Raw genomic sequence first — 20414 nt, 5'->3', positions numbered from 1 at the left:
TCCAGGGCCTTGCACACACAAGACAAGTGCTCTATCACTGAGCTACCCCCAGTCCCACAATGGATTTTTTTTAATTTTAAAAAATATTTATTTTTTAGTTATAGTTGGACACAACACCTTTATTTTATTTATTTTTATGTGGTGCAGAGGATCGAACCCCGGACCTCGCATGTGCTAGGCACACACTCTACCACTGAGCCATAACCCCAGCCCCCCCCAATGGATTTTTTTTAGATGTTGATGGACCTTTATTAGATTCATTTATTTATATGTGGTACTGAGAATTGAACCCCGGGCCTCACACATGCTAGACAAGTGCTCTTACCAATGAGCCACAACTCCAGCCACCACAATGGATTTTTAAAAAGAGGAATATGAGAAGCCAGGTGCAGTGACATGCACCTGTAGTCCCAGCTACTTGAGAGGCTGAGGCAAGAGGATCACTTGAACCCAGGAGTTTGGGGCCAGCCTGTGCAACATAGCAAGACCCCATCTCACAAAAAAAAGAAAAAGAGGAACATGAGAACTTATTTCTCCTAACATTAACATTGTACCTATTAACCAACCTCTCACCCTTCTTCTACTTCCTACCCCCCCCCAAGTCTCTGGTTATCACTATTCTACTCACTGAATAATTTGATTTGATTATTACCCAATGTATACATGAATCAAAATATCACATTGTACTTCATAAGTATATATACAATTATGCTTAATAAAAAGATATAGAAAAATAGAATATGAGGACTATCAATTAAATATGCTGAACAGAACACACACATTTATCTCTACCTCCTTCTCAAACACCAAAACAAGTATAAAAAAGAGTTTAAAAGGTATCATTTTGCAGAGTTCGGTGGCACATGCCTGTCTACCGGCAACTCAGGAGGTTGAGGCAGGAGGATCACAAGTTTGAGGCCAGTCTCAGCAACTTAGTGATACCCTCAGCAACTTATTAAGACCCAGTCTTAAAATAAAAAAGGCTAGGAATGTAGCTCAGTGGAGGTGTGCTTGTCTAGCATGTGTGAGGCCCTCAGCTCCATCCCCAGTTTGGGCGGGGAGAAGGCATAATTTTCGCCAAGGTTAGAGAAAACAAGGAAGACTAGTGACAGTGAATGAGAGATGTCAAAAACATTTTGTAAAGTCAGTTGTCAAGTGTTGAGTGCCTACAGGAAATAAGAATTAGGGGTGAGGTAGGAGGAGAAAGGTATTGCTGATTTTCTTTATAAACCTAAGAGTCTGACTGACTTTTTAAAATACATACATGTATTATGTTATAAATGAATTTTTATTATAATTAACACAATAATTGTACAAATTAATGGGATTCACTGTGATATTTCCATACATGCATACATTGTGCATTGATCATATCCATTCACCCTTTTACTTTCACCCTTTCCTTCCTCCCTACCCCCTTTCCAGCCCCTAGTATTCCTCTTCTACTTTCAGATTGTCTTTTTGTTTGCTTGTTTGTGAGGAAGCTTGTACTACTTGTATTTCTGTGAATGCTTTAAAAAGAAAGAAATCAATGGAAACTTCTATTGAATGATCTTTAGAACTTAGATTTCAAATAGTGATTATTTCTTGATGCAATTCCACCTCATTAATTTGGAAACAAATAAATGTTACATTAATAGATTCAGATGGTATAATGTTTCTAATAAATTTCTCTAATAGAATATCTAGAGACTTTATGTCAGATTAGGAACTGCAACTATTTTCAATTATATACTATTTTGAACAAACAGAATTGCCTTCACAGGATTATACTGTATTCTAAATAAGGCACAGTAAACAAAAAATGCTTTGAAATAACAAACTGTCTAATGAGGGATCCTTGGTTTCAATGCTCTTATTCAATTTTATTTCAATTGAGGAAAATTTGTTTTAAGATATAAACCCCATGGAAAAGCAGATGGCAGTTTTGTAGAACTTTTTGTTAATGATTCAGAGGTGATCAGGATAAATGAATTCAGGAAGCAAGGAAGAAAGAAAAGAAAGATGACATAATTACTGGGAAGAAGGACATTTAGTAAATTTGAGAGTATTTGCAGAGTTGATTTTGCAGTAAGCTCACTTTTAAAAATTGTAATGTGTCAGCAATTTCTAGACTGTGAGAAGCTCTACAAGACCAAAAACAACAACAAAAGAACCTGGTGTCTTTGTTTCTTCAAAAATTAAACTTCAAGGCTTAAAAAGCAGAGGGGGAGGGGAGAGAAGGAAGGAGGACCTGCAGATTGAAAGAAATTTAAAAGATATATTAATATCAGCTTATTGTAATGTATGGACATTACTCTTGTTCACACACCATCCATCCTTCAGTTCAAAGCCTGAGCATGTTTTCACTGAGCTCCATGGTCATTGGCTGAGGGCCATGCCTCACAGTGCAGCCCCTTGTGATGGACAAAGCAGAGATTTGAGGTGAAAGGGACTCAAATTGGAATCCCAATTCTACCCAGTCAGGACATTTGACAACTTACTTTTCAGTTCTTCAATTCTCATTAGCCTCTTTTGTAGAAAGGACATAGTCATAAACATCTCACATGGTTTTTGTAAAGATTAAATGAGATACAGTATAGCAGATGTATAGTAAGTTCTGCTTCCTTTTCTTTTTCCCCAGAAAAGTAAGGTCCTTTTCTGCTTGGACCTGAAGCTCATTTTTTAACTTGAGGTCAAATCTGTTTTCTTCAAAACCACCTTGTTATGGTTTGGATCTTAAATGTCTCCCACAATCTCATATGTTGAAGACTTGGTCCCCAGCTAATGGCACTATTGGGAGGTGGTGGAAACTTTAAGAGGTGGGGCCCAGTTGGAGGAAGTTAGGTCATTAGGGGCGTGCCCTTGAAGGATATATTGGGACCTCAGCCCTTTCCTCTCACTTTTTCTTGTTTCCTGTCCATGATGATGTGAGCAACTTTGCTTCACCACATGATCCCCATCACAATGTTCAGCCTTGTCATAGGCCTGAAGCAACAGGGCCAAGTGACCATGCAATGAAACCTCAGAAACTGTGAGTCAAAATAAAACTTTCCTCCTGTAAGTTGTTTAACTCAGTTGTTTTATGACAGTCACAGAAAGCTAATACACACCTGGACTTTCATTTGGCATACCTTGGATTTATTGCTGGGTCAGTATTTCTCAATGTATTGTTTCTAGATCACCAACTTAAGAATTATCTGAGCTGTTAAAAATGTAGATGTCCAGGCTCCCTTCCTGATTTGAGGTTTTAGTGTGGGTAGGGAGCACAACAGGGATTCTGCTTCTCTAACAAGCTAACCAGGTGATTCTTGACACATTAAAGTCTGCTCTGTGTTACCTCCCTAAGCCTCTGGTTGCCCTTCTCAAAAGAAGCTCATGAAAAAGCTTACTCTGATCACCCTCTTCCTCACCTCACTCTTTTGAAGGCTATTCTTAAAGAAGAAGCAGAGTGTCATGGTTAAGAGGTCAAGCTCTAACACAAATAGGTTTGAGATCAAATCTCAACTTTACCTCTTAGAAATGGTTCTGCAGGTGTGCTCTGCAGAGTGGCAGTATCCCCAGGAACTTTTAAAGCAGCAACTCTTGAGACCCACCCCAGCCATCTGTGGTTCTTTCTTTTTTTTTTTTTTTTTTTTCTTTTTTGGTACCAGGGATTGAACTCAGGTGTGCTTACCACTGAGCAACACCCCCAGCTCTTTTTATTTTTGAGACAGGATCTCACTAAGTTGCTGAGGGCCTTGCTAAGTCGCTGAGGGCATTGCTAAGTTGCTGAAGATGACTTTGAACTTGAAATCCTCCTGCCTCAGGCTTCAGAGCCTCTGATATTATAGGCATGCACCACTGGGCCTGGCAGCCGTCTGTGTTTTTAACAAGCACTCCAGGTGATTCTGTTGCAGGCTCAAGTGTGAGAATCACTGCCACCTAAACTTATGCAGGTTCACGACTTCTCTAAGCCTTCATTTCCTCATCTGTGAAATACTAAAAGTACTAGCTGTGTAGAACTATGATAGTTAAACTGGGCATGGTGGCACATGCCTGCAATCCCAGTGGCTCAGGAGGCTGAGGCAGGAAGATCACAAATTCAAAGCCAGCCTCAGCAGAAGCGAGGCACTAAGCAACTCAGTGAGACCCTGTCTCTAAATAAAATACACAAAAGGACTGGGGACATGGCTCAGTGGTTGAGTGCCCCTGGGTTCAATCCCCAGTACTCTCCTGAAATAAAGAAGTATGATAGTTAAATTGCATGATACATAAAAGACCTCAATGCATAGTAAGCATTTAATAAATATCCATTCTTATTGTTAAGCAAATGGTCCTTTGTCCCATGGATTCTTCTAAGTTTAGGTTGGTTGTTTTTGGCAAAGGAAGTAAAAACCATTGAGTTGTGTCATCATAACTGGCTCAAAACTTATTTGCTCAACTAGTCTTATTTTTTACTCCATCTCAACCAACTTGAATTATACTCATTTATTCTCACACACCTCTCTATCTCTGTGCCTTCATTGTTTCTCTTATATCCTTCTGAGAACACATTTTCCATTTCTGCCCACACAGTTCAAACCTTATTTTTCACAAAAGTATCAGCTCCATGTTGTTCCCTCCCTGACATCTTGCCTGACCACTCCAGGCCAAATGAATTTGCCCTTTTCTAAACTGTCAGTCATCATCTGTGTTGTAGGACTTAGTCCCTAAGCACATTGCAAGCATGCTACTTGTGGCTTTTATTTCATCTCTAATTGTCTTGTCTCTTTAATTATCATGAAAACCCTTGGGAAACAAATTATATTTATATTCTTTTTTAATCCCTTCACTATCCATTCTCTGGTACAGCCTTAAAAAATAATGAATGAATGAATAAACTTTTATAGCAGAGCCCAGTATTTTTAAGGCATGCTAAAAAGGTTTGTTTTTTTTTTTAAATGCAGACTTTTAAGAATAGTAATAATTATATAGTAGTTTGGGTTCATAAAAGCCTTCATGGTTTAAAAAATGCTTTGGGCCAGGTTTGGTCTTATATTCCCGGTGACTCGGGAGCCTGGAGTAGGAGGATTGCAAGTTGGAGGCCAGCCTCAGCAACTTAGCGAGACCCTGTCTCAAAATAAAAATAAATAAATAAATAAAAGGGGCTAAAGATGCAGCTCAGTGGTACAGCATGCATGGGTTCAATCCCCAGCACTGGAAAAAAATGCTTTGGTATTTTTAACTGAATTTAGCTATCACAAAACCTTTGCAGACCAGGTATTATTGTCCCCATTTTGCACATGAGGAAACAGACTCATATCTCTCTCATGACTTGCCCATGGCTGTTGAACTATTAAATGAAAGATTTGGGGCTTAAATTCCTGCATTAGGCTGCATCTTTTACGTGGATACTTTGGTTGGTGTAGGTTACCACTGCTAACATTCACCCTTCTTGCATTGTGCTATAATCTCTAAATTCAACTCTAATTGAAAGCAAGCAATGCTCAAATAATGATGGGGCTTTATAAATACTTTAAATATCAAGACAGAGCCCATTTGGGGAAAAAGAAGAACAGCCTCACCTGGTGTTCCTAAGCGGGCCTGAGCAATGGTCAGTTTTTCATGGGGTGCTTGGCACTGGCAGCTCGTTTCATCTGCAAATGGGGCAGGTGCAGTCAGGGTCTAAAAGGGAAAAAAGAAAACAAAGGGAATACAGTCTCACAAGTTTTCCTTCAGCACCATCTTCCCTGAAGTTTTATTCTTGTTGACTACACAGGTATGAATACGAAGTAAAATATATCTGCTAAGCCTCTCAGAGAAATATTGTACTGCTAGAAATAAAGATGGTATTGTCATGATGCCCCCCGCCTTTTTTTTTTTTTTTTTTTTTACTGGTGCTTCAGAAATAATAGCTTTTCAGTGTCTACCATCTGCCAGGTACCAGATGAGCTACTCTGGATCTGTCACGCCTCTTAGGCTTCACAACACCCTACGATGGATGCACACTTCTATAGTGCAAGATAATACTATGCCTATTTCACAGAAAAGGCAACTGAGGCTCAGCAGGGTTAATAAAGATGCTAAGTCATGCCCCTGGAAAGGCCTAATGCCCAGCTTTGACCATCTCCCAAGCAATGAGGGCAGTCTTCAAACATTTAGACTCACCCACACCCGGGGTACTCGGCTGAAAGGAGCATCATACTCGGAAGCGTGGCAAGACATCTCCTCTATTTCACACGCCAGCCTGGCCAATCATAAACTCTGACGTCTCTTCAGTGCAAAGACCAAGGCCGTTATCTGTGCTCTGGGAGGGCCTAAAAGCACAGCAATTCTGGCGGGCTGCAGATAACTGTTACTGTGGTAGCTTCGCCAGCCACCAATGGCTGGAGGCCCCGCCCCAGGCAGCTTAGGCTGGAGCTCTGGGGAACGCTGTGAGAAAGATGTAGTCACTTGGAAGCCTGCCCAGGAAGTGGCCCTGCATTTTTTAGTCAGCCTCTTAAAATGAAAATCTCACTCTCTCCAGACAGGGGAAGACAAAGCGGGCGGTGTTTTTGTAAACAGGGTAGAGGCAATCCAGAGTTGTCCTTTTGTAGTGTTTGAACTATGTCATTATCACAGTCACCACTACATCATCTTTGGTAATTTTTAAGCTAAAGTTGACTAGTCACTGTAAACATTAGTCAGTGCTGCATGAATAGTTTCTTAGAGATGGAGACAGGTGTTCTTTGACTTGGGAAGATTCAACTGAAGAAGGACCCATACATTTTTAAAAAAAAAAAAAAAAATAATGTTGCACGATAATTATAACTAAAAATAGTGGGAATTCATTTTGACATATTCAAACATGCACATAACATAAATTGATCAATTTCATTCCCCATTTCCTCCTCTTTCCCTCCCCTCCTTACTCCACCTGATTCCCTTCCTCTATCTTACTGGTCTCCCTTCTGTTTACCCAAGATCCCATTTTTCCTCTTTTCTCATAGTTTCCACATATGAGAGGAAGATCCATACACTTGACAAGGAGCTGTAATCCACTTCTGCCATTCATTTATTCAATCAATCATTCATTCAAATACACATCAGGCACTGTCTTAGAATCTGAGGCTAGAAGTGGAGATAAGACCAGAACCTGCCCTTAAGAAGCCACTATTCTCTGCATTGACCAGAATGGATCCATGTCCTGGGCCCATTCCCTTCCACTATTGCAGTCACTTCCACCCTAAAAATGGGAGTCCTGCCCCAGATTGTTGGGAGACCTCCCAGTTGCCTGAGACTTTCTTAACCCACACCCTCTTCTTCAGGGCTCTGAAGGCAAACCAAAACTTGGGACAAAGATTCAGAAAACTTGAATCCACTATTGGTTCTTTTTCAGATATATTAAGGTGACCTTGTGGATTGGAGCTGCATTTGTAATGTGACAAAGGGGTACAGTGACAAGAGCAGGAACTCTGTGCCATAAAACCGGGGTTCAAATCCCCTTTGCAGCACTCATGGGCTATGTGTTTTAATTTGGCTTTTCTGGTTAAAAGGAACTGGCACCCACTGCCAGGCGTGGTAGTGCATGCTTGTAATCCCAGCAGCTTGGGAGGCTAAGGCAGGAGGATCACTAGTTCAGAGCCAGCCTCAGCAAAAGTGAGGCACTAAGCAACTCAGTAAGACCCTGTTTCTAAATAAAATACAAAAAATAGGGCTGGGGATGTGGCTCAGTGGCCAAGTACACCTGAGTTCAATTCCCAGTATCTCCCTCCCCACAAGAAAAGGAACTAGCACCCACTAAAGTTAGATCAAGGGATGAAGGATTTATTTTAAGGTTGCTCTGGTGCAGAAACTATGGAAAAGGAAGAAAGGGGCAGAGTGTGGCCCCAGAGTGCCAAGTGTTCTGTACCAACCTGGTTGTTCCCTGAACATGTTTCTTCCTACTCCATTTCCATTCACCCTATATGCTTCCACCACACCAAAGTGTTTGCCTGCCTTCTATTCCCCATAACTTTAGCTTAATGATGGCTTATCATGGCTTCTCAGTCTCCCTTCACAACACTCATTTATCAACTTCTGATTGTGCCTTTCAGCCTCAGCTCCTGTTACCAACTAACTGCTTCTTTCCATGTTTCCTGATTCAAATTCCTAAGGCAGGTTTGTGGGTAGAGCTCATTTGCCTAGCACGTGAAAGGCCCTGGATTCCATTCATAGCGCGCGCGCACACACACACACCACAAAGATCCTGAGGCAGTTCCTGAGTGGCCAAGCTCATCTTTTCACATCAGGCCATAACCAGGATGAGCTGCAATTGGGTCAGGTAGCTATCCTGCAGACCAACAGCTGTGGCAAGGAAAGTCATAAGTGGCCTATTGTCACTTTAGCAGAAGCTTTAGATGGGACAAGACAAATATTTGACTTTGTGTGCTCTTAAAAGCAAGTTCCAGGCTGGTGATGTGGCTCAAGCGGTAGGGCGCTCGCCTGGCATTCGTGCGGCCCAGGTTCGATCCTCAGCACCACCTACGAACAAAGATGTTGTGTCCGCCGAAAACTAAAAAAAAAAAAAAATATTAAAATTCTCTCTCTCTCTCTCTCTCTCTCTCTCTCTCTCTCTCTCTCTCTCTCTCTCTCTCTCTCATATTAAATAAAGCAAGTTCCTTAGATTATTGGAACCTCAGCTTCATTTGTAAAATGGGTAACTATCTTCTAGGGTTATTGTGAAAAACAGATAATGTGTAACATACTTGATACTCAGGAAATTGTAGCTATTATTATTGCTATCATTACTCGTTCTTATATGTAATACTACATATTTTGATATAATAAAAGAGTGTAGTTATCCATAGAAATAAGCAAATTGACTTATGAATGGACTTTTAGGACATGACCTAAACAGGCAAATCAGTTGGCAAATGAAACTAGCTTACATTAAAGATGCATTACCCTTTATTATACATGGACAGTGAATCTTCTTCACATGATCTAAAATAAATTACTATTTGGAGATCTTTTACACTCTAGTCACAAAGTCTATTAAGGAGATGAGGTGTTGCCATTTTCCAAGAAAGGTGTAATCTAGAGGGTGTGAAATCTGATAATTAAAGCAGAGATAGATAAATTTGTAAAGCAACAATAGTTACTCAAAGGTAAGGAAACGTTTTTTGTACACCATGCATTTTGGTCTTAATTATTGTGCCCTAGCAGTAGGAAAAAGGGGGAATTGAACTGAATAAACACTCAGGATTTTTAGAAAATTAGAATGGAGAGACCTCAAAAAGGAGATACTAAAATTCCTGATAATTTGAGAAGGGGAACCCAAACAATTAATAAAGAAATAAAAGCACTTCAGCATATTTGTGCCTAGGCTTAGTGAAGCAGGTCAGGCGACTCACTGGATTCTTTGTCATTGATCATGTAGAATCTCACCAGCAAGCCTCAGCTTAGACTCTAAGTTACTCAGATCATGTTTAATTTATGCTAGCTAGATCTTTTTGAGGATAGCTAAATGGAGGGAAAAATAAGAAAAAAAGAAACAGAATTGTTTCTGGGACAGTGATCTTCCAAAGTGAACGGTAGCCCCTTTAGAATGGGAGGAGGTATTAGTTTGAAAAGACATGTTCAATTTTCAATAATTTCATTTTGGAATAAAAGCCCTACTCTTCTCAACATGTGAATCATAGACACTAAGCCTTTGAACTACTGGGGATCATCAGAGGATAGATGATTCCCCCCTAGAGAGCCATATCCTAAATTAAAATTTGGGAAGGCACATGAAATTATTGCTAAGCAGAGGAGAGTGAGGATTTTAAGAAGCCTTGGCCCAGCAACCTGGACCTCACATGTACAAAGATCTTGCAAGACCACAAACTTGGACACAGCCCATAATAAAACTTTTTTCTACATTTTGCTCATTCATCATGCAAGTTCTGCTTTTGTAAATTGCACTATAGTGCTATACCAAAGCCCTATTCCCTGCAGGTTTTTTAAAAGGAAGGACATTATATGTTGGACATTTCATTTGTAGAGTCTCTTTAATTGGACATTGACAAATATTTCCTTAAAAGCTATGAAGTACTATATAAAATATACAATGCAAATATTACTTGAGTGCAAAAAATGGCTGGTAGAATCTGTACTTATGAAATGTGCATTATTGACTGAAGATAATTGGACTGATAAATTTTAGAACCAGAAATTGAGAGTTAAAAGAAAGACATTACAAAATCTCAACCCTCAATCTCATACTAGAGTTTGTTATTTACTCATCTCTGAACATAATTGCTAAGCCTGATATTACTTGGGATCAGAATGTTTTAATCTTTTTAGAAATAGAGAGGGAAGAAAAATAGATCTCACAGTTTCCCATAGGTCTGACACACATGAGTCACTGGATTATTTGTCATTGATTATGTAGAATCCCACACCAGACAGCTGGAACAAAGTGCTCACCAACACACTTCAATGGAGTGAAGGAAAAAAAGGCCCAGAACATGGCTCAACACCATGAATTTAACATTTTTCGTTTTGTTAAGTATGGTATGCACATGTAATTAGGTAATAGGCATCATTAAAATAGTAAGATAAGGCTGGGGTGTAGCTCAGTAGTAGAGCACTTGCCTAGCATATAGTGGCCCTGGGTTCAATCCCGAGCACCTCAAAAAGGAAAAAATGGTAAGACAGGTGTATGTGTGTGTGTGTATGTGTGTGTGTGTGTGTGTGTAAAATATGATTTCATTGAATGCAAAAGCAGCTCACAAAACAATATGTATATTATATATACATGTTATATAGTATGATACCATTTATGATAAAAGAGGGAGAATTGGGCAATGGTGACTCATGCCTATAATCCCAGATTCTTGGGAAGCTGAGGCAGGAGGATGGCAAGTTCAGGCCAGCCTGAACAATTTAGAGAGACCCTTTCTCAAAATAAGAATTTAAAAAATGTCTGGACATGGAGTTCAGTGGCAGAGCACTTGCCTAATATGCTTGAGGCCTTAAATTTGGTTTCTAGTACCACACTTCCTCTAGATATACTGTTTTTAAATGCCAGTATATCTAGAGGAAGTGAGCAAAAGGAAAATGTAGTAGGAGATATAGCCGAGATAAGGCATGGAGGAAGTTAGTAAGGGGCTTTTAGGACACTACAAGGACTGGTTTTCACTCCAGTGAGATGGGAACCATTAGAAAGTTTTGAAGAAGTTATGATCTGATCTGACATGATCTGATCCAGCTTTAACAGGACCACTTGTCTGATATGTTGAGACTAAACAGTAAGAGGGCAAAGGTAGTAACAAGAAAACCATTGAGGTGTCTCAGGCAAAAGAAGACAGAGGCTGGAGTGATAGTTGTGGTCAGATTTGGGTCTGGGTGTATAGTTTGGTGGTAGAGTGCTTGCCTAGCATACACAATACTGTAGTTTCCATCTCCAACACACACACACACACACAAAGTGGTCAGACTCTGGATAGATTTGGTATAAATAAAGTTTGGAAGAGATTGATGGAGAGCGTGAAAGAATGAGAAGAGTCAAAATAATTCCAAAGTAGATGGCCTAAAGAATTACTAACTTCCTCCATGCCTTATCTCGGCTATATCTCCTACTACATTTTCCTTTTGCTCACTTCCTCTAGACATACTGGCGTTTTAAAACAGTATTTTGTGGTACTAGAAACCAAATTTAGGGCCTCAAGCATATTAGGCAAGTGCTCTGCCACTGAACTCCATGTCCAAACGTTTTTTAAATTCTTATTTTGAGGAAGAGTCTCTCTAAATTGTTCAGGCTGGCCTGGAACTTGCAATCCTCCCTAGGATGGGGAAAACACTGGAAGAGTAGGAGAAGAGGAGGAGAAACAGGAATGGAAATATTAAGAATTCTGTTCTCTCTCTGATTTGATTTGACATACCTACTAGATCTCCAAGAGCAGATGTCCAGTAAACAGTTGAATGAATAAGTCTGGAGTTTGGGAGAGATTACTATGCTAGAGATACAGGTTTAGAAACTGACAGAATGTAAGTGATGCTTAAGGTGATCAGACTCAATTCACTCATTCAGCGAAGGGTATAAGTGCATGTAGAAGAGAGGTCCAGGTTGTCAAATGAGGAAACAATATGTGTTTCTCCTCAGGCTCTCCCCACTGTTATGGAAGATCTAAGAAAGCAAGGACTTAATCTGTTGTGTTCATTGCTGTATCTCTGCTCCCTAGAGTGGTACCTGGCACATAAAAGGTCCATCAATATTTGTTGAATAAGTACTAGAGAGAGAATAATTATTGATAAAGACAAAAACGTGATTTAAACATAATAAGAAAATCCATGTACTTATCAGTGTTTCATAGATTTTTTCTCATCTTCATAATACATGTTATAGAAAACTTGGGAAGATCAAGAGAAAAAAAACAGAAGTCACCAATAACTCTACTTCCCAGAGACAGTTATTGCTAATACTTTTCATATTTATTTTCAGCCTTTCTTTTTTTATACTTCAAAATAATTTCTTTTTTTTTTGAGAGAGAGAGAGAGAGAATTTTTTTAATATTTATTTTTTTTTAGTTTTCGGTGGACACAACATCTTTATTTTTATGTGGTGCTGAGGATTGAACCCAGCACCCCGCGCGTGCCAGGCTACCACGCTACCACTTGAGCCACATCCCCAGCCCCAAAATAATTTCTCTTTTTAAAAAAATTTTTAATTTGTATTTTCAGCCTTTCTAATATGTCATATATACATAACAACTCTGGAATCTTACTGCATAGACATTTTTCACTCAATATATCAAGTTATTTTATCACATCATTTAAATAGTTTTTAACCTCCCTAATTTTGGGAACTGGAGAACATTCCACTAAAGAGAAAAATCATAATATAAATTCTTTATTTTTGAATATTTAATTATTCATCTTACTAATGTAAGTAACATTCTAAACATAATTCTGAATCTCTGATCATATCCTTAGGATAGATGTTTAGGAGCTGAATTACTTAGATCAGGAGTATGAACATTTTAAAGATAAACATTTGCAGAACATTTTAAAATGTATTGGTAAATTACCTTCTTACAAAAGCTTTATCATTTATACTCACATTACAATGTATGAAAGCACCTATCTTGCTGCCATCTCACTGGCATTGAGTATTATCTTTGTCAATTTTATAGACCAAAAAATGGTATCATGCTGTTTCAATTTGCATTATTTTGATTACAAGAAAGATTGAATATTTTTCAAATGTTTATTAGTCATTTGTATTTTCTTCTGAGAATAATGTGTCCTTTGCCCAGTTTTCTATTGTTGAGAAGAAGTATTTTGAAGTTGGTTAAAAGCAAAACAATAGCACAGTTAAAAGGTTACCCAAAATATCTTTTTTAACATATTTTCCAACTTTATTTAGAGTTTCTTCAGAAGGAATCCATCTTTTAAATCAGTGTGTAAACACCAGCTTCTAGGTCTGGCTAGTAATTAACTGCCCCTCTGGAGATCAGGGATCAGAATTTGTATTATGCCCTACAATACAGGCTTCCTTAAAACACTAACCACCTAAGCCAGGTGTGGTGGCTCATACCTTTAATCCCAGCTACTCCAGGGACTGAGGCAGGATGATCATAAGTCCAAGGCTAACCTCAGCAATTTAGCAAGACCTTATCTCAAAATTTAAAAAAAAAAGTCTGGGGACATAGCTCAGTGGCAGTGGTAGAGCACCCCTGGGTTCAATCCCCAGAACCACCACTACCAACGACAACAACAAAAAAACATTAAAAACAAAACACTGACCCTTCATAAACTGCAACTCCTTCCCATGTGGCTACTTTTAGAAACCCAGGGAAGTGAACTACAAATAATTAGATGTCTCCTAGTAATATAAATAAAGCCACACGGCATTCTAAAATCTATATTTCCCACATATTTTTAACATCTTTGAGGTTAGGAGGGTCTTAACAATAAATATTGTCTTAAAATCAGTGTTGGCCAATTTTTCACATTGTAACACCTCTGAAATGGAAGTGTAGCTTACAATTAATAGCATCTTAGATTTATGAAATGCACAGACACTATTACTAATATAAAATAATCTTTGTCTAGAGATAAGAAATTCCATACCTTAAATCACTTTTTCTTTTGGCAGCTGTGCTTACAGAGTTTATAATGAACATCAACAACAATCATATATCATATCCCTCTATCCCCCAAAACTGAAGTGACTTAAAAATAGTAAAATTTGAAAGTTTAAACAAGATATGAGGTGAAGGAGGAAAAATATTTTTTTAAAGATGAGGTGAAATGAGCACACTGGGATTCATATCATGGTCTTCAACATTTCAGAGATGATAGACTACAAAAATAGCTTTAACTCCCAGCAGTCATAGCAAAGAGGGGAATAAATTTAATATTATCAATAAGCAAAAAAGGAAGGAAAGCAAAAGACTATTGAGGAAAAGCACAGCTTTTCTTGATGCCAAATTCTGGAAGAAATTCCTCTCATGGTGCCACCTTAAAGGACATACTGGGTGATGCTGTATATATTCAACAGCCATTTATTCAACACAGCCCCCTGATAAAGACAGTTTTGATTTTTATGCTTATCTTTATAGTGCCCTCCATGCAAGGCAGAAACCTAGAACCAAAAAGCAATTCAGAAAAACATTTCTAAAAGGATCCAAACATGCCAGCTGAAAATTCAGTTCTTTCTCTCTGATGGCTGAATCTAAGGGCAGGATTAAGAATATCTAGACCAGGGTTTCTAACATGGGATGGGCAAGACAATCCATTGGAGAGCAAAATTTGTGCTTACATTTTTATCTCATGTCAAAAATCAAGAAAGGAAGAATTACTAATATCTAGTTTGATATTATTTATACTGGTGTCCTATCTCTGTTACCATAAAATATACAAGATGTTCCAATGGGAGAGTACAAATTGGGTGTCCTCGATTGTCTGGTATTTTCATTTGTTTCAGTTTATTGCAATATGTTACAGTTTACCTAGACCTTGATAAATGCCTTTGTGGGTTATATCATTTAGATTTAACAAAACCAACACTCACAAGATCAGCAAGTGGCTTAAAATAGTTCCTTCAATGAAATAGGAAAGCAAAAGATAGTTTGAGCACAGGTGAACTATAAGAAAATGGTAAACCTGGGCCTTCTACTCCCTATGTGAGTTCTGCATCAGCCACATTATCAGGTATGAACAATGACCACTTAATCTGATCTGATAAGACAAGTGAAGCAAAATTATCATACAGAAGACTATTAGAAATGCCCACTGCCATTAGCATTAAACTTCACCTTCAGGGATGGCGATATGGCTCAGTGGTAGAGCACTTGACTAGCATGCATGAGGCACTGGGTTCAATCCCAGCACCAATAAAAAAGCCTATCACCTTGAGTGTGTGTGTGTGTGTGTGTGTGCACGCGCGCACACACTAATGATAGTATGAAGCTATTATAATTATCACAATACTCTAAAATGAAGCATCTAAAACATGAAGACAAACCTCCATGATTTTTTTTCCACATTTCAATGCTTGATGTTTCAAATCAGATGATGCTCAATCCAGTACTTTACTGTTAAATGTTAAGTGTTTAGAAGCCTTTTCTAAGCTTCCCACAATTCAATAGTGAAAAACCAAAGTCCCATACCATTGCAAAAACACCCGTTCTTCGTGCTACAGTAAAACTAGCTGCTCTAATGTGTAGAAAAAGAAAATATGACATCAAGCTATAATGCAGCTCTTTATCAGATAATATATTTAGAAGACACATAGAAAATATTGCTGAATATTAGAAGAAACAAGCATTAGAACAAATTATGGAATGCACAATGTTTGCTATGTAGTCAGATGGAAATACAGATATTTCTAACATGTCTCAGTTTGAAGTATTTGCTAGATTGTTTTAGTAATAAACCCCCTTTTTTCCTGAGCCACTAAAAGAAAGATGTTCCAAGAAGATATATTGTATAAAATGGATGACTTCTTTAACACTCTAACAAAAATAATATAGGGAGGGATTATGTAATTATCAATGAGGTGATTGCTTTTCCCTTTGATCCTTGACTTCCTACCTATTTAAGAAATAACTTTTCTGTTTTATTTTCATGATCCTTTATTGGCTCTCTAAATGCTCTTCTTCAAGGTTCCATCCTAGAAGATTGTGAGGTAAAGTAGATTAATTTAACCAGATTTCATGTAGAGACAGGCAGATATAGGGAGGATTCTAATAGCTTTAAGTACAGCTCTTCTGTTTTTCCCCCCTCTATGAACCTGATAGGAGGGCTCAGGGTTAGTTACTTCCAAGAAATCAGCCCTGTGGTAGGATTATTCTGAGATACTCTTGCTAGCTAATCATTTCCATCCATTTCCTTCTGAGTCCAGAAACTGACTGTGAGACCAGACCATTGTTAGATAAAGCATAAAAGTTGAGGACAATGGATTTTAATTCACAGATTATATGAATAGCACTGGACTGGTCCTAGAAATAAGGCAACTTTAGTTCAAGGGCTCACCTAGGCTCTCAGTGGGGCTTGGATATAATAGTCCCTAAAAGGTCTGAGCACGGTTCTATTAGTAGCCAACAGCTGGACCTAGAGATGGGTTCTGATACCACTGTTAGAATGTTAAATATTAGATCACCAGAATTATTTGGAAATGGGAAATATGTGGTAGAGTGTATTCTTTCTCCATTACTATGGTCTGGATATCTTCGAACTTTGTACTAAAGAATAATATACATGCAAAAAAGTATACATGTCCTAAGTGTGTGACTCAATGAACTTTCACAAGCTGATCACATGCAGCATCCAGATCAAGTAACTGACTGCTGCCAGCATCGTTCATATGCCCCTCCCTCTTTGCTGACTTCTAAAATCATAGGAGAGCTCTGCTTCTTTTATATTTTATAGAAATAAAATTGTGCATATTATTTTATGTCTGACTTCTTTCAGCCAATATTGTTTGTGAGATTCATCCACAGTCCTGCAGGTGGTTGTATGTTCTTTATTCTCATTGCATGGATATACTTCATATTGTATGAATATACTACAATTTATCTATTCCCCATCTTCTGGGCATTTGGGTAGGTTCCAGTTTGGGGTGATAATGAATAAAGGTTACTAAAAACATCCTAATATTGGTTTTTGGTGACCATATATAAAAAATTTCCTAGGAGTTGAACTGCTGAGTCAAAAATATTTACTTTGAATTTCTAGTGTTATTACAAAGAGCCTAGACATCCTATTTATTTCTTTTCCTTGTCTTAAAAGCAGAAGATATGACATGTTAGGTCTAAATACAGCATTGGTCAAAGTACATGCAGATACATCTTGCTTCCAAATCACCTGGGGGTTTGAGCAGGTAGGTGACTCTTCACTCACGGGTGTTTGAGAACTGTGCATAATAAAAATGGGATTTTAGAAGTCAGACAGATCTGATTCTAAATCTCAGCTTAATCAGTATCTGGTCTTTAGGAAATTATTCTTGATTTTCTTATAACATGGGGTATAGTAATTCTCATTGCATGGGTCTGCAGCCCATTTAAATGGGATAACTCACATAGAGCATTCAACACAGTGCCCAACACAGTGCAAACTATGATTGGTTGTTCCATTTCCCCTACAGAGAAAAATCTGTAAGACCTCTAGCCTTGGACCTAGTATAGAACAATTACCTTATAACTAAATAATTTGGAAGTACAATAAAATTTATTATTATGTGACTGTGCCTACAGTCAATATTAGGCACACTAGAGATGAAGCACAGAAGTCTGCATGTGCCAGGAATGGGTTTTTGACATCATTTGGTTGGCAATAAGCTGTATACATCATTCATGATGTTTCTATTAACCTATTATTGCTGTTGTTATTTTTCTTAAATACCAGTTTAAATAAACCTTGGCGTCCTTTTACACTGATGTCAGGTTCAGCGTGCATGAATTACCTAGTGGAAAACAAAAACACCAAGTCAAAGACTTTGGCGAGAGGGAGGAGATTATATGAAAATGAATCCTGCTCAATAGGCTAGCCCCGTGCAGCCCCGCACATTATTATACAGGCGCACACTACTAGAGCTTGCTGCTTTATTTTCTAATCACTGTGTTTTCAAGTCTGCCTTCAAGATCGTTGAGTGCTAAACTGTCTTTTTATCCCCAAGCAAGGTCAGCTTCCCCAGCCTCCCATACAACCCGGTTCACGCTGGGATAAAGACGAAGGTAGGAATGTTAAAACAATAATACTATGGTCTGAGGCCAGCAACGGGTAATCAGACCCTAGCAAGGTAGAGGCTGTTACCTGGGAGATTATTGGAAGAAAATAGGCCTCGCCTGCTATGACTTAGTCTGTTCCTACCTTCCTTGCTTTCTCCTTTTCATCCTGCTCCCAGTGATCATATGGAATAACTCTTTTTCTGCATTCATTTCCCTAAGGGTCACTGAGAAGCTTTGTGCAGGGCACCAGTTAAAGATGCAAGAATTTCAGGACTATGGCCTGACCCACTGCCAGGTTTTAACCTTAAGTATTAAGCTTAGTGGGATAACACCTATTAAGAAAGACTCCTCTAGTTCAATGTCATATTGCCACACCTCCAAGAAAGCCCAATGTTTCAAACTTCAGTATTATGAAATAGATAAATTAGAAGTTATTGTTCACATTAAGAAAAAATTTCAATATAGGTTTCTTTAAAAAATGAATCATAACATTACAAATATAATTCAGAATACATTTAATATTTTTGAGGAAATATCTGAAGAATAAATTGGAAGACAGCAGACATGGTTCATATAACATTAATATAAGACTCCAAAGTGTTTTGCAAACATTTATCATCCATATTTAGCCAATGTTTTACCATAAGATCTCTCAACCTATTTTACCCCAAATGAATAAAACCAAAAGAAGGTGAGAAGTGGGGTAACCCTGATTTTATTTTTATTTTATTTTTTTATAATACTGGGGATTGAACCCAAGGGTGCTCTACCATTGAGCTACAGCCTCAGCTTTTTTTTTTTTTTTTTTGAGATGGGCTCTTGCTAAGTTGCCCAGGCTGGCCTTGAACTTGTGACCCTCCTGTCTCAGTCTCCTGAGTGTCTGGGATCACAGGTGTGTACCACCACATGTGTAGTCCTGACTTTTGATAGGAGCATCAGGATAAACAGAGAACATTACAGCGGACTATGTTCCATGATGATAGAAGCTAGAATCATAGCCTAAGAACTAGAGATCATCTGTCTATTCATTGTGGGTGATAAGACTGGGGTTCACAGAAGAAAAGTGATTTGCTTAAGTCCACACAATAATTCAATGACAAAACTGAGACTAGAATGAGACTGCAGGATCCAGCAAGTAGAGACCAAGTTGCAATATACTTGTTTCACCAGCTCCTGGATCTTTCACTGTGGACCAGTCCAGTTCTCCATGGCCAATTGTAGATTTGCCTTGATGGGAGTTACTGTGGAACCCCACAGGCCACAAAGAAGCAGATCAACTTGCTCTCATCACTACACATCTAATCAGGAATCAACCGAGCCTTTCCACTTTCCCCTACTCCCAGGCTGGTGGCCTCTGAAAAGGAAATACACTGGAGCTGGATTCAACTTTCCAGGCTATCCTGTAATTAACTCTGCACCTGCCAGAACTAAATCACCATGATTTTGCCTTCACATTTACCAATAAAATGGAAGCCACTAGATAAGAGGGGACTTCGTTTTTTAGTCCCCTTCCTGTTATAACTTGTTCTTCTCCAAACTATTCTTGCCTACATCACACAGTGGGAAAGGTACCATTTTTCCTTCCTGAAGCCAGTCCTTCCACAGATGTACTGGAGCCCAATCCTTCCAACCTAAAGGTCTTTCCCTGCATCAGTTGTTCTCATCACCTTTACCCTATCCCTCTCCACTGATCCTTTTCTGTTTTATTTAAGTTAAAGTTACTGTCACCTTAAAAGAATGAGCCAGCTGGGCATAGTGGAACACGCGGGTAAGGCAGGAGGGTCACAAGTTTGAAGTCAGCCTCAGCAATTTAGTGAAACTGTCTCAAAAAAATGAAATAGAATTGGGGATGTAGCTCAGTGGTAAAGCACTTGCCTAGCATGCTTGAGATCCTAGGTTCAATTCCCAGTACCAAAAAATAAAAGAATATATAAATTAATCTAAAAGGCTGGGGATGTAACTCAGTAGCAGAACAGTTCCCTTACCATTCATGAGGTGGTGGGTTAAACACCAAGTACTACAAAAATGCCAACCAAACATTTTGACATCTTGGATGGATGGAAGAAAAGAAAGAAGAAAGGGGAAAAGCTAGATGCTTTTGGCCCTAACCTCTATTTTCTCCATTTCTTGGCACTATACATTCTATTTGCTTACCCTTTCCGTTAAGTTTCCACTCTCCTACCTCCTAGAGTCTCTTCGACCTACTGCCATCTGGTCCCTACTCCCACAACTTCACTGAAACACCATCTCTGACTTCTTCCTAAATCAAATCTGAAATTCTTGCTTATTTCTTCT

General features: G+C 38.6%; 1 protein-coding gene across 4 annotated transcripts in view; it reads right to left on the bottom strand.

Moving 5' to 3' along the window:
- Pcyt1b (phosphate cytidylyltransferase 1B, choline) overlaps window positions 1-20414 on the bottom strand; it is a 92163-nt gene that overhangs the window by 39778 nt on the left and 31971 nt on the right. For 3 of the 4 annotated variants that reach the window (XM_046425301.2, XM_058572908.1, XM_046425302.2), the window contains exon 2: window positions 5526-5625. In XM_046425301.2, the coding sequence (XP_046281257.1) occupies window positions 5526-5625 (100 nt within the window). Of the gene's footprint in view, window positions 1-5525; window positions 5626-6108; window positions 6654-20414 lie in introns of those variants that run through there. The other variant, XM_046425300.2, reaches the window with a different exon arrangement.

This window comes from Marmota monax, unplaced genomic scaffold (genome assembly GCF_021218885.2).
Source record: "Marmota monax isolate L192 unplaced genomic scaffold, Marmota_monax_Labrador192_F-V1.1 WCK01_AAM20220418_F8-fsc00075, whole genome shotgun sequence".
Taxonomy (NCBI): Eukaryota; Metazoa; Chordata; class Mammalia; order Rodentia; family Sciuridae; genus Marmota; species Marmota monax.
This window is presented reverse-complemented; position numbering and strand designations above follow the sequence as displayed.